This window comes from Ursus americanus, chromosome 7, assembly GCF_024610735.1.
Source record: "Ursus americanus isolate L20-20 chromosome 7, mUrsAme1.1.p, whole genome shotgun sequence".
In the NCBI taxonomy this organism is placed as follows: Eukaryota; Metazoa; Chordata; class Mammalia; order Carnivora; family Ursidae; genus Ursus; species Ursus americanus.
Genome location: NC_142133.1, coordinates 65,862,109 through 65,876,751, shown reverse-complemented (window position 1 = coordinate 65,876,751; position 14,643 = coordinate 65,862,109). Strand labels below are relative to the sequence as shown.

The 14,643-nt window shown below is 51.0% G+C and overlaps 1 protein-coding gene across 4 annotated transcripts in view; it reads right to left on the bottom strand.

Moving 5' to 3' along the window:
- OTOF (otoferlin) overlaps positions 1-14,643 on the bottom strand; it is a 91,614-nt gene that overhangs the window by 27,946 nt on the left and 49,025 nt on the right. For all 4 annotated transcript variants that reach the window (XM_087863794.1, XM_045809241.2, XM_045809240.2 and 1 more), the window contains 4 exons: positions 10,579-10,652; positions 8,702-8,828; positions 8,177-8,231; positions 1,300-1,431 (listed from right to left, as the gene is read on the bottom strand). In XM_087863794.1, coding sequence (XP_087719920.1) covers positions 1,300-1,431; positions 8,177-8,231; positions 8,702-8,828; positions 10,579-10,652 — 388 coding nt within the window. The remainder of the gene's footprint in view (positions 1-1,299; positions 1,432-8,176; positions 8,232-8,701; positions 8,829-10,578; positions 10,653-14,643) is intronic.

The following is a 14,643-nucleotide window of genomic DNA, read 5'->3' as shown; positions in this document are numbered from 1 at the left end:
CACCACTCCTTGGGACAGACATGGAGACACAGGACGCAGATGTCTCACTCCGGCCAGCCTGCCACCTTCCCTCCCTGGAGCCACCAGGAGACGCAGACTGGATGCCCCTCCAGGAGAAGGAGGGCTAGAGCCCCCAGGCCAGCGGCTTTTGCGCTCCTCTGACCTACGTTCGGGCACCTGGGCATCCCTCAGCAGAGCTGATTAAGTTCGTTCCCTGCTGGAGCAGGAGTCAAGCTATTGTGTCAGGGGTGGCCATCCAAGGGGGCAGACAGAGCACTGGCTGAGGCTGACAGACTGGCCCTGCTTCGTCAACAGCACTCTCTGTGCTCTTGGGTAAGGCCCTACTCATACTGGGGCCTCAGTTTCCTCCTCTGTAAGATGGGGAGATTGAATTAGACGGTGTCTGAGGTCGTTTGACCTCAGTGTGGCCTCAGATGCCTGTGAAGAACAGGAGCAGGAGGGGTGCCTGGGTGGCTCAGTCGTTAAGCGTGTGCCTTCGGCTCAGGGCGTGATCCTGGCGTTATGGGATCGAGCCCCACATCAGGCTCCTCCGCTAATAGCCTGCTTCTTCCTCTCCCACTCCCCCTGCTTGTGTTCCCTCTCTCGCTGGCTGTCTCTATCTCTGTTAAATAAATAGATAAAATCTTCAAAAAAAAAAAAGAACAGGAGCAGAAGCCAGACTTTTTTCTCTCATACCCTAAGAGTCAAAGTCAGTGCTCTGGAAGGATCCCTGCAGAGGTGCAGGCAGCACGGAGGCAGCCCAGCAGAGAAGGTGAGCACGCAGAAGCTGACTCTGACCCTTAGCACCCGGGCAAGGACTTTCTCCAAGAGCTTCAGTGTCCCCTTGTGTCAAATGGGATTGAGGGCAACAAGCTCCGACTTTTGTGGGGGCCAGAAGAGGGGACGCTCCTCCAGCATTTACGGAGAGGCTGGCTCACAGGAACCACTCCTTCATGCTGCCACTGCCCCAAAGGCCTCCGGCCTGGGAAAGAGCTGCGCCCGGGCCTCACGGGGTTCACCCACAGACAGCGCTGGGAGCTGCAGTCCCTGGGGATTTGTTTCAAACGGTGGCCTCCCGCCAGACCACTATCAGGGGGTGATCTAGACTCGGGGTCCGGAGGACATGGCACGGCACATCTGTGTGCTGGGGGTGATAACAGCATGGGCCAAGGTCACCCCTGCCAGGAGCCCTTTGAGCCCCTCAACTCCCACTGCTCCCCTTGGGCCTGGGGCTGGGGCCCAGCCTCCTGCCACATGTAGGAAAGTCCCTTTCCCCACGGAGGGCCACAGGGCACTGACCTCATTGTAGTAGGGGCAGTTAGTGGACTCCTTCATGGACGTGCACTTCTTGTCGTCACCCACCTCCACGCACACCACGGGGTCCATGTTCAAGCCCACCAGCTGCCGGGCCTCAATCACAGTGACGCTGACCTGTGGGCAGGAGAGGGAGGCCAGAGGCGAGCCCAATGAGCCTGGGAGCGGGTCCTCCTGGAGTAGGGGCCCAGGAGCAGAGAGCTGACACTGGACTTGGGTTCCAGTGTGAGCACTGCCTCTAATCTGCTGGGGATCGGGGGCTCTTTCCCTACTAAGTCCCAGGGTCTTCATTTATAAAGGAAGGGCAAGGGCTGGATCACCTCTAAGTGCGTTCTAGAATTACCAGCAAGGAGGAGGGCGCTGGTTAAAGACACTGGTGTCCCTGCCAAACTCCAGACCAAGCCAGTCTAACCTTGGGCGGGTGGGGCCAGGCATCAGTATTTTTTTTTTAAGATTTTATTTATTTATTTATTTGAGAGAGAGAGAATGAAAGAGAGAGAGGAGAGAAATAGAGAGAGAGACCACGAGATGGGGAAGGGGCAGAGGGAAAAGTGGACTCCCCGCGGAGCAGGATTCGATTCTGGGACTCCAGGATCATGGCCTGAGCTGAAGGCAGTTGCTTAACCAACTGAGTCACCCAGGCGCCCAAGCATCTGTATTTTTTTTTTTTAATGAAAGTACTTTTTTTTCCCCCGAAGATTCCATTCATTCATTCGACAGAGAGAGAGACAGCCAGTGAGAGAAGGAACACAAGCAGGGGGAGTGGGAGAGGAAGAAGCAGGCTCCCAGATCAGGGAGCCCGATGCGGGGCTCGATCCCAGGTCCCCGGGATCACGCCCTGAGCCGAAGGCAGACACCCAACGACTGAGCCACCCAGGCGCCCCCAAGCACCTGTATTTTTAAAGCTCCCGATGATTTCAAGTGCTCCCCCAGCCTCTGTGGCTCCGCCTCCTGGAGGGCTGCAAACCACTTCCTGGGTTTCATGAGCTCAGGGATTATGCTTTCTAAGTCTTCATTAATGTGCATTTAATTTCCTGCTCTGGCATCTCTCATTTTAAGATTGCCGGCCTCCGAGAGCTCTCTGTGTTTCTGGAATTTGGCCCCCTTTCCACATTCCTGGTTTCCCCCTTTTAAAAATTTCTTTGTTTGGGAGCCTGGGCCACCTTTGCTGGCTTGATGCTGTGTGTTCTGTGTGTTCTGTGTCTTTTCAGCTGGGGCCCAGCTCCTGGGAATCTTCCTTCTATGCGGGGAAGCCTCTTTTCACTTGTTTGTTCGCTGAACAAATGTTTGTGCATGTACACGGGGCAGGGGAGGGATGGTATGTGTGCATACCTTTTCTGGACCTTCCTCTTAAAGATTTATTTATTTATTTGAGAAAGAGACAGAGAGAGAGAGGTAGGGAGGGGCAGAGAGAGGGAGACAGAGTCCCAAGTAGACTCCCCACTGCTCACGGAGCCCTACGAGACCAGGCTGGATGTCACGACCCTGAGATCACAACCCAAGCCAAAACCAAGAGTCAGACACTTAGCTGACTGCACCACCCATGTGCCGCTCCTGACCTTCATTTTAAGCAATCAATTCTGGCTTTGGGTTTAGAGGTGTCGGTCCCCATTGGAGCAGCCATGACAAAATAGAAAGAGGTACACATTTGGGGTGGCTGGACTGGCATTGAGCCCCAGACCCTGTACATGACCAGGTGTGAGAGGAGGCCACCATGCAGGCTCACTGAGCTAGATGTGGAAACACCATCTATCCATATAATAGAAATGCTAAATGAGGTAATGTGTCTCATACACAGTAGAAAGTTCTAGAAAATGTGAGCTATTGTTATAAATGGCTTCTCAAAGTCTCCCAAGTAGGTAGGGTCCCATAGATGCTTATGAATGATCCATTTTACTCTCTCGCACTTGTATTTTAACAAAATAGCCTGTGCTAAACTAGAGTCAGCATTTACCTCAGCTCATTCTTCAAATGAAACTGTGGGGGTTGCTTTTACAAAGCGTCTCATCTTGGAGACTTGGTATTTCAATCGCTGTGCTGTGATGCAACTTCTAAATAGGATTTTACTCCAGAAAATTATTTTCCCTTTTCACAAAAAAAGAATAACCATGGAAATTATCATCCACTGTGTCCGTCAAAGTCTTATAAATATTCTGAAGGCCAAGAAAAATCCGTACATCAAAACTAATGCTGTTAAGAAAAATAGAAACTTCAATGCCAATGAGAACATTGCCAAGAAAGTATACAGAACTGGAAACCGAACATTTACTAATTGAAGGAACACTTGAACTACGAAAGCAAGCATTTCTATTTGGAACTTGAAATGCCAAAGAAATGAAGCTCAGAATCCAGAGCTCTGAAGAAGTTTAATGATCACCATTTCTTCAGGGAGCTAAAAAGGAAATAGAGCTAATTAACTTAGTTCCGAGAAGTTGACTGTGAAGAGAGTAAGCAGACACTAGAAGTCCTTCCAGAATGTTCTTGCACAGTAGTTCATAGAGTTTTAACCCCTATGAAACTTTTTATACCAAAGACTTAAAAAAAATCTCATTATATTTTCCCACAACTAACCATCATCTCCCCTCCATTAAAAAGAAAATAAAAAAGATTCTATAACTCAAGACTGGGAAGTAGACAGACACAGTTTTGTCCTATTAAGGTAATAAGACATGCTATCAGGAGATTAACCTTCCAAATGTGAACAGTTGGTTAGTTTTTATGTTTTTTATCCAGAGGCCCAGCCACGATGCTAACGTTTTTGCCCCCAACTCCTTTTCAGGACCCAAAGGGCTGCGGAGAGGAGGATTGAAAGGAGGAGAGGGTGGGGGGTGCGAAGAGAAAGGCTCCAGAGGGTGCTCTTTGCTGGCTGAGGGGTGTCCCGGAGGGGAGCCCTGGAAGTGAACCACTAAGGTCTTTGCATGGTGTTGGTGGGGTAGGGGAACGTCACTCCTGCTGCTTCCCCAACCCCACCTGGGGTTATATGGAGGGGAAATATATCACTTGGACTTGAAATTTAAAACAAATTTTCAGGGGCGCCTGGGTGGCTCACTTGTTTGAGTGCCTGACTCTTGATTTTGGCTCAGGTCATGATCTCAGGGTTGTGGGATCGAGCCCCACATCAGCCTCCTGCTCAGGTGGGCAGTCTGCTTGAGGTTCTCTCTCTCTCCTTCTGCCCCTCCCCACCCTCAAATAAATAAATCTTAAAAAAAAAATAGAACTAAAATTAAATAATTTTGAGGGAGGGGATTGGCCCTCCTTTCCTTCCGTTCTCTGGTCATCAGTGGAGGACTCGATTTTTCCAGGGTGGAAGATGGGGAGGCAAACAGACCCACAAAGGGACCGGGCGACCGGCTGACCGGGGAGATTCCTTTGGTAATCACCTATTCAGCCCTCGTTTTCCAAGATAAGGGACCTAGTCCCCGGGTGATGTCATGAAAGCCATCGCAAGGAATAAGGCTGAGTATAAACCTAAGCCTCGGTCCTGGGAGAGCCCAAGAGTCATGGCGCGCTCTGGGACCTGCTTCCACGGAATCTGATGGTGCGGCCAGAACGGTGCTGGGGAGCTGGGCTGGCAGGGGGCAGGCCCATCAGTGCTGCCCTTCTGAAACACCCTTTACCTTTCCTCACCTCCGGCTGGCGAGATGTGACATGACCAGGTAGGCATTTTGAGATCACTCCAGTGGTGGTGCAGAGGTTGGAGGGGAGCAGGCTCTGTGAGGGCGGGGAAGTGGGTGCAATACTGCATTCGAAGCTGGGGTCCAGGGTCAGTGTTAGGGAGATGACATGGAGGCGAGATGTGACATGACCAGGTAGGCATTTTGAGATCACTCCAGTGGTGGTGCAGAGGTTGGAGGGGAGCAGGCTCTGTGAGGGCGGGGAAGTGGGTGCAATACTGCATTCGAAGCTGGGGTCCAGGGTCAGTGTTAGGGAGATGACATGGAGGCGAGATGTGACATGACCAGGTAGGCATTTTGAGATCACTCCAGTGGTGGTGCAGAGGTTGGAGGGGAGCAGGCTCTGTGAGAGCTAGGAAGTGGGTGAAATACTGCATTCGAAGCTGGGGTCCAGGGTCAGTGTTAGGGAGATGACATGGAGGCGAAAATGTATTAGGTCTCGGTTCCCGGAAGAGAGGGCGGGGAACACAGGATTCCAAGACCTACCAAGAACATCTCTGCCCAAGCACTGAGCTTTGCTCACTCCGATGGGGAAGCTGCATATTCACTGGGGGGACACTGCGGCTTCTCGCCTTCGATACGCCAATAGTCAGGAAAGGGTTTACGCACGACATACATTCTAACCAGAAGAAACAGAGGGGATGGGCACGCCATGGCCTTTTCACTGCTCCAAGCCCTCAGGGTCCTTCCCGCATCTGAGTTCAGCTAAGCCCCTCTCCTCCCACCAGCTGGGTGTGCTTTCTGAGGTCTTTCTCAAGGGGCGAAGCTAAGTTCTCCAGAAAGTGACATTCCTTTCGTAAGTTTTCTTGCCTTCAGTGTTGTATTTATTGGAAGTAAGAATAAATCCACACTTGCATCCTCAGAGCTCTCTCTCAAACTGCGTTCATATTTGTAGTTGAGATGGGAATGAACTTGTCAGAAAATACTGCGTTACCAGGTTAAATACAACAACCGTTCTGTTCAATTCCGAATGTCTGTAAAGTCTTTGGAGGGAGAAAGTGTGGTCCCCTTAATAAAAGTCTCTATTAGGAAGCAGTTGGAAAGAGCTTTGAAGAAAAAACAGTAGGTAGTAAGCTAAAGATGAGCAAGGACCAGAGGGGGGTGAATGTCCAAAAGGCTCAATTAGAGAGAAATTAGTCACTCTGACTGCTTCGGTTGGACACTCTTGGATTTGAACCCTGGCTCTACCTTTGAATAACTCTGTGACCTGGAGTAAGCTCCTTACCCTCCTTTGCCTCAGTTTCTCACCTATGAAATGCAGTAACACCTATATTTGGGTGGTTGTAAGAATTACGTTAACTTAAATGGAAAACATACACACAGCTCTCAGTCTAGTGCCGGGCTCAGAGTAAGCCTTCAAGAAAATAAGTTATGTTAAAAGATCAACAATGACTCCATTTTCTATGTGCCCTTATGTGGCAGGCTGGTGACAACCGCAGCAGGAAGAGTATCTGAAAACACAGACAAACAGGTCTTTGTTCTTTGGAATTTTCCTATTCTCAGAGAACAGAGGAGCAAAGCCCTGAGCCCAGTCCCCTGCAAAAGCCTTCAGAGGTCTTCAGATATTGTTTGGGTTGTGGCAGAGATGTGAGGGAGTGACATTCCCAAACCCCGCAGGAGCCCAACGGCTTGAGACTATCTAAAACCACCGCCTGGGACTAATTTTCAAGCACCAGGAAAGATAGTCGCCAACTGGATGAAAACAAACTGAAGCAAGGATTAAGGGAGACAAGGAATGTCCTTGAGAAAACACGATCAGATGTACTGATACAAAGAAAGGTGCCTCTTAGTCCCTTATACCATCACCTGAGGGAGGTGAGGTGGGGCTGTCCTTAATGATGGGGTGGTGCGCATGGGGTCTGGGAAATGAGGATCAAAGATACAGCTCTAGGGGCGGCTGGGTGGCTCAGTGGGTTAAGTGTCTGCCTTCGGCTCTGATCATGATTCCAGGGTTGTTGGATCACATCCTGCACTGGGCTCCCTGCTCAATGGGGAGCCTGCTTCTCCCTCTGCCCCTCCCCCTACTCTCGTGTGCACTCTCTCTCTCTCTAATAAATAAATAAAATCTTAAAAAAAAAAAAAGACACAGCTCTAACCTGGGAGAGGAGGCTCACTCTGATTCTGGGCTCTGGTTCTGACACAGTGGCAGCCAGATTCAGTCTCCTGAAGGCTCTGTTTCCTCTGACCAGTGAGCATACTCAGTCCTAGGAATGCCCACAGTCTTCTAACCTAAAGCTGGGTCTTGCCTAAAGCTGGGTCCTGTCAGACCCTAAGGGAAGGCCTAGAGCAATGGGTGGTCCATGGGCCCTCTTGCTTCCAGTTTATAAATAAGTACTAGGTGCTTCTGGCTTGTACATTAGTCTATTGTGGGTTGTGTTAGTGTAACTCAGTCTCTCAGGCTCCGATCAACTCTGCCAGAAGGACAAAATTGGGGATGTGGGCCTACAAAGCTCAGGACCAGGCACCCTAGGCTTGGAAGGCTGCGCTGGGATTCAGTCGTCCTGTGTGACCCCCTCTCAGCAGCTACCAGCCATGCTCATGACCCATCCTGCCTGCGCTGTGGCCACATTAAGTATGGCTTCAAATTTTTCCCTATCTCAGCCACTCTGTCTCCAGTTTCAGAAACACAGAAACAGAAAAATTAAGTGTTAATTTCAGAAAACACAGAGAAGAAAAAGAAAGAAAAAACCCACCCACGTTCTCACACCTATGGCTAACCAGGATTGACATTACTTCTGGCATTAAAAAACAATAATTTAAAAAAGCACACCAAAAAAATCTTTCTTCAGAGGTTCTTACTTTAATTGTATTTATATATATTATATATATATTGTATATAATAATACAACTGTATATTTATTATTTTTATATAGATATTGCTGATTCTTGGTCTTTTTACAGCTTTTCCAGGTCCCTCTAACTTTATGAAGTCCAGTGCTGGACACGAATTAAACCCTGGGAGGGCTTTGACCAGCAAAAGCAGAGTTCTCAAGTTCCTCTGTAGGCTTTTACCTCTTTAGTTATGACACTTTTACAAGTGCCTCTCAGAAACAAGCTTACTTTAGGAACTTATATTCAGCTCTATGACCCTCAGATCCATGCAACCAGAGTCTATAATGCACATTTGGCCAGAACTCCCTACTCGAGTAGAGTCTGCAAGGTATGCAGCCTCGAGTTGCCCCACCTACCTGGAAATCCATGGGGCGCCCGGCACATGGCTCCATCTTAATGTCTGGCTTGGACCTGAGAAGGAGAATGTACAGTCAGGCCTGGTGTAAGGGGACTGCTTGCAGGGGGGGAGGCAGGCACTGGCAGTGGTTGGACCCTGGCAGAGGGCAGGAGGACAGAATCATGGTCTTCAAACACTCCAGGACTATCAAACAGAATGGGGATTAATCGTTCTCAGAGGCCGCAATAGAGAGGCCTAGCTAATGGCACAAACGACAGAGAGATAGCTACGAGGTCAACAGGTTCAGATGTGGGCTGGGCAGCTCTGTGATTTCCCTTGGCCTGGAGCTGTTCAGTGACCTGGACACAGGCTCCTGCCTTTGTAGGGACCAGGGTGTGAGAGACATCCAGGAAAAGAAGAAAGGGGTAGGGTTAGGAAGAAGCTGGCCAGGAGCCCTCATTCTTCCCCACCCCAATTCCACACACAGCAGGTCCTGCCCGATGGGGCAGAGGCAGTTTGGGGTGCGAGACTCCCGCACACTCACCGCTTGTTGGAGACGTTGGTGGTGAGAGCTGTGACAGAGGCTAGAGATACGGAGTCGGGGTCCAGCCCATCCCCCAGCCGAATGGCCAAGCGGCCAAGGTCCTCCATCTCCAGCACAGCCGGTTCATCTGCCAAAGAAGAAAGGCCAGTTAGGTGGACTGGATGGTGCGCTAGAGACTGTCCTTCCCCTTTTGCTTTGGCATCCAGGAAGCTAACAGCCAATTTTTGGGCATACTTGGTAGCATCTGATTAGAATGTTACGGCCCGTATATCTGCAGTGTTTCCTACCTCAGCTTGATCTGTGATTTTAATTGATATTGTATCTAGTCTTGTTTTTTTAATTATAATTTTTTAAAAGATTTAAAAATATATATATATATATATTTATTTTAGAGAGAGAGTGAAGGTGCAGAGAGAGAGAGAGAGAGAGAATCTCAAGCAGACTCCACGGAGTGTGGAGCCCAACATGGGGCTTGATCCCAGGACCCTGAGATCATAACCTGAGCTGACACCAAGAGTTGGATGCTCAACTGACTACGCCACCCAGGCGCCCCTTTAAAGGCTTTTTTAAGTTTATTTATTTAAGCAATTGGTACCCCCAAGGTGGGGCTCAAACTCACGACCCCAAGATCAAGTGCCACATGCGTGTTCTACTGACTGAGCCAGCCAGGCACCCCTAGTCTTGCTTTTTTATTTTACTCGAATGTAACTCTTTTATTGTATATGACTTGTATAAGCACTGAATACCTCTTGTGGAAGAAGGTAGGGAATGAAGAATCCATACTTACGTACTTTTCGAACAATAGCTACTCTACCATTTACTGAGAGGCGCCTATGTGTCAGGCACAAAGCCAGGCACGTCCTGCATCTATCTCCACTTCTCATATCCGTGTCCTGTCCAGATAGGCACTATTCTCATGTCTCGGATTGGGAAACTGAGGCTTAGGAAGTAGCTTATCCATGTACAAGAGCTGATGATGAATCCGGAACCTAACTCGGCACTGATGTATGAGTCCAACGAGACGAAGAATCACCTGTCCCGAGAAAGCACCGAAGCACGGTGGGTTTGGGCCTCGGCCAGCAGCTGTATCCTCTCCAATCTAAGGAGAAGGGCACAGCTAGAACTGGCACGGGGGCAAGAGGGAGAGAGGCTGGGGCCAGTGGGCCACACAGGGGATCTGAGGAAGGAAGACAGGAGCTCCGAAGGAGGATGTGTGATCAACGGGCTGGGTCAGAAAGCTACATACTGCTCCCTTACCCAATCCCGTTCTCCCCTGTCTTCTTCCTGGCCTCCCTGCCTCCTTGAGAACAGCTGTCTTGCCCTCTCCCCAGGCTGCTGCTTTCCGGGGAACCAGGGCCACAGGCCACTCTGGACTCTCAGGCCCCACCCTGCCTCTCTTCCCCGGGGCGGGGCCTTCCCTGCAGCCTGGTGAGAAGGCCTGGGGAAAGGCAGGGCAGAGGGTCCTGCCACTGAGTAAGGATTTTCTGGAGGCTGATTTTCCCCCTGGCCAAACCACTTTCGTTTTTTTGTTATTCCCTTCTCTAATGAACAATCTTCAGGCTTCTGTGCGCAGGGAAAAAAAAGGGAGGGAGGAACAGAGAGGGCAAGAGAAGCCTTTCATAAACAGGCCCACCTGACAGAGGGCTCTGCTCAGTTCTAGACCAGAGGAGATGCCCTTCCCACCCTTGGTGCTAGGAGCGCCCCCTTCCTGAAGACCACCTTCAGGACTCGGCTTGCCGGCAGCCAATGGGAGGCTAGGGCCCGCCCAGGTAGCCTCGCTGGCCAATCACAGGAGAGCCTTGTTGGGGTGCTGCCCGCGGAGCAGGGGGGTTTGGTCTCTGCCAGGTGCTGAGAGATGGCCCCGGGCTTGTCCGTACCTTGTCTTTGGGGTTCCTCCTTGTGGGGCCGGTTCTTGCCGAGCTTCATGGCCGAGAACACACTTCTCCCGGCTCTGTGAGGCGGGCCGCCGGAACGAGGTGGAGGGAGATGGACGCCAGGAGGAAGACAACACAAACACAGGAGAGCAAAACCCGAGAAAGAACACGTAAGAGAAAGGAGTTTCATACTCCAGCCTCTCCGGTGCTGGTCCCGAGATATCGTGGGGGCCAGACTTTCTAAAGCGGGAGCCAGGAGGGGGAATTAGAGCAGAGGAGACCCCACCACTTGCTCCTTCCCGATGCCTTCACGCCACTGAGGAACAGGCCAGGGCCCAGCGATCAGAGAAGGTGACCTTTGGCTGGAAAGAACAGTTTTTATAACTGGAGCCCTCCCGGGGCCTGGGCTGATCTCCGCTCCCTTAGTCCGTCTTAGAGCTCTGAGCTCCACCATGCCTCTGAGCTTATCCTCCCTGTCCGTGTACCCCACCTCAGCTGGTTGGAAGGAAAGCCAGATGACCCGAGACCAAGCATCAGGACAGACGGACAGGAATAGGATCAGAGGGGCAGAGGCCAAGGAGGAGGTGGGAGATGTGGCTGAAACAAGCGGCTGGGTTCTCAAATGGCGCTGGTGTTCAAAGCCTACCTTGTCTTTTCCAACCTTTCCATGCCCTGGGATTCCCCTTGGTCCCCAGTGAAAAGGAGGAGATGGGCCCTTTCCCATCTGTCTTTGGTGCTGGCTTCCACCCCTTCTACTTGTCCCCGCTCACTGTGGAGTCCCCCCTTTCAACCAACCCCCAGGAACGTATGGCAGACTCCATAGTTCCTACCTCTTTCTCTGGCTTGGAGTGGCCTTGTGCCCCCAGGCGAAGGGCCTTGCAGTCAGGGGGGCTGAGGGAAGGGGGCAAGGGCCGTCAGTGTCCCTTCAGTGATGTCCCTGCAGCCGAGCCTGAGGTCCCTGGTGCCAGGAGGGACCCGGAGTTGGATCAGTAGGGGGTAAAGTGCAATATTCCATTACCCCATCAATATTGCACGAGCTGGATACCTGACTCCCTCCTCTTCCCATTCTCCTCCTCCTGGGCGTAGCCCTGTCATCGTGTAGGCCCGGGGGGGCGAGATGGAGGCTGCAACTCTGAGCTCGCCTGCAGCAGAGCCCACCCACCTTTGGGTCACACATCTCCCTGCAGAGCCTTGGCTATGGTTCCCAAGACTCCCTGCTCTTTATACCGGGTAATGTGAGGTTGGGCAAAACCTTTCTGTCCTCGTAGGGATGGCCATAAACCTCAAGCCCCTCTACTCCAGGTTGGGGGCCAATCTCATTCCCTCAAATCTGGCCCTACCCTAACCCCAGGCCTTTCTTTTCTCTTCTTTGCTTTCTTTACACCCAGGCAAGACATGGAGGGCTGTGAGTCTGCAATCCAGTGAGAGAGCAACCAAGAATCCCTCCGTGTGCACCAGCTCACAGCTTAGAAAACACCAGTGTATCCGTGGTTTCCTAAAAAGCCATGAGGTGAGTGAAGGGAAGCTGGGGTAACACTGATGTGTCTGCACTAGCCAGCATCATGTTGTCTGGAACATCGCAACAGAGGAGAGTGAAAGGAAGCTTCTCCCCTTCTAATAAGGGAAGGTTTATACCTATGTGCCAACAAGAGATTATCCAATTTTTCTTGAGCACCTACTATGGGCCAAAGGCTTTTCCAGATGTTTGCTCATTTCATCTTCATAGCAATCCTGGGAGGGACACAATGCTTTTCCTCATTCAACCCAAGGAAGGACTCAGAGGCTCAGAGCACTGGAGTTGAAGCACAGCAGAGCCCCCGCCTGCTAGGCCGTCAACTCCCACCCCTCAGTGCGATGGGGTTGCACTTCTCTGTCAGTGGACATCCCATCCTGACCATTTGGAACTTTGGTGAACAATCACCAGGCCCTGTACTTATAGGTGTGGGTGTGGACCATGGCCAGCACAAGCTGCAGATCAGGATGCCGTCTGTGACGAGTCCCACAGACGCCTTGGTTTACTTACAGAGAAGGGGCTCGTTCACAAATTATCTCAGCCTCAATGCATTTTGGGAAGAGACTGCCATGAAGGTTAATGGCTGGTGACAAAACATTGAGCAGGTCAATGACCTCATCAGGAACAACTGAGTGGCCGTGAGAAAGGACCATCCTGCCTGGCTCACGCTGAGCCCCCGTGGGATTGCTCCCTGCCTGGTGGCCTTAAGGGTGGGGGAACTGGTCGGAGCACCCTCTGGCCCCTGCAACAGGTTGCCTGCCTAGTGTGGGCCCTCACTCTACTTCCTGTCTCAGTGTTTGGGATTCCATTCTATCCAGCCTTCCTGCTCTGACTGCCGCTCTCCTGGATTACCCAGGAGTCTCCTGGACGGCCCTATGCTTGACTGTACAATCACTTCTTGGCCATTTCTGGGCCGTGCCATCCTTAGAGTCCCCAGCCTTATGCTGTGTGTGACCTGCACGATGCCATCACACGCAGCCTGCTCCTTACCCTTCACCCCTCTGGGCTGCCCTCCCTCCTCCCCCATCCTGTTCCCCTTGCCCTAAAGCTCCTGGGAAAGTGCTCTGAGATGGTAGGTCAAAGCACTGTGTTGGGTCCGAAGCAAGCTCTGCCTGGAGAAGCCAGCTGCTTGGCATCCTGGGACAGGGTCTGTATCTGCTGCCTGAGGCCTGGAGGGGGTTCAAGTAGCAGGGAATTGTGGCTTTCTGATGCTGGTCCCAAGGACCCACCAAAGTGGAAAAAGGCTTGGGGCCTCCCTTGGGCAGTTATGACCCTTGAGCTTGAAAGTCACTTTCTTCCTTAAAATAAACATATTTGGAAGCAAAGATTGAGACTTAAAAAAACCCAAAAACCTATACTCTCCTACTTTTCTCCACTGTACCCTGAAGCCACCCAAAGGAGAAAATGCTTTTCCTAGGCCCTGCATAATTTTAAGCATCTCAGGTGGACGGGTTCACCGGTGGTACTCCTCTATGCCTGGAAATATCTCAAAATGATGATTTATCCCTTAATGAAAAATGCAGAATGTGTAGGGTGAATGTAATTTCCGGAATTCTTACGATGGACTCCCAGACTTGCTCTTCAGGTCATCTGGACAGCGTGCGGTCCAGCCTGATGTCACTGGCTCACACCACCCTTCAGGGTTTTCTGATTGACGACACATCAGAAGTTCACTCTAGAAGCAGCCTTTTCTGCCTCTTGCTTCACCGCTTCCCGAAAACAGCGTGCCTGCTCCTCCTGGCAAAGGGTAAAGGTGATTTCTGGAATGAATGTTAATTTAGACAGGGATTGCTGAAGATGATCCACTGGTCTTAGAGACTTAGATTTCCAAAATGTGGAATTTGTTGACTAGGTGACTGTGCGCTGGTGTACTGAGCTGTTGTTTTTGTTTTTAAATAAAATGCTGCATTTGGTCTGAGTCCTTCGATTCCATGCGATGAGATTCCATGCGATGAGAAACAGACAAAGAAAACAAGCCAGTCATCAACTCAGTGAAAAAATACTTTGCAACCAAGTGGCTCCTCCTTCTTGGCCGCTGGAAAACAGAAGCAGGAGCCAGGGCAGGTGGGCCTCTGTGGGCCCTCTGAGGATTTAGGGCCACATTTGGGCTTCCCCGTTGCTGGATTCACTGCAGGCAGAATGATATGCATGTAACAATGCAGACCACTCTCACCCTCTAGAGAAAAGATTTAACATTAGTTCACTCTTTTGTAAACTCCTTTTTTCATTTCTGGACCTGAAGATTTCTTTGCTGGTTCCACGGCTCAGATCTAGAAGGACGTTGTGGCTGGGGGACGCACTTAGGGCCCCAGGGGAGAGTTTGGTATTCAGAATGACTTGGGAACATTGGCCAAAATAAATGCAGTGAGCTGGGCATTACACGAATTCAGGTCTCTGTATTCTTCTGGAGGGAGTGCTGTGTTGAGCACGGACTCCAGACCTGGCTGCCCACGGCTCTGCCCTGAGATGGCCTTCAATCCTCACAATCCAGGCTCACCAGCTCAGGCCTCAGGTAATTAGGAGGGACTCCTGCCCGAGAGAAACAGGTCTCTGGC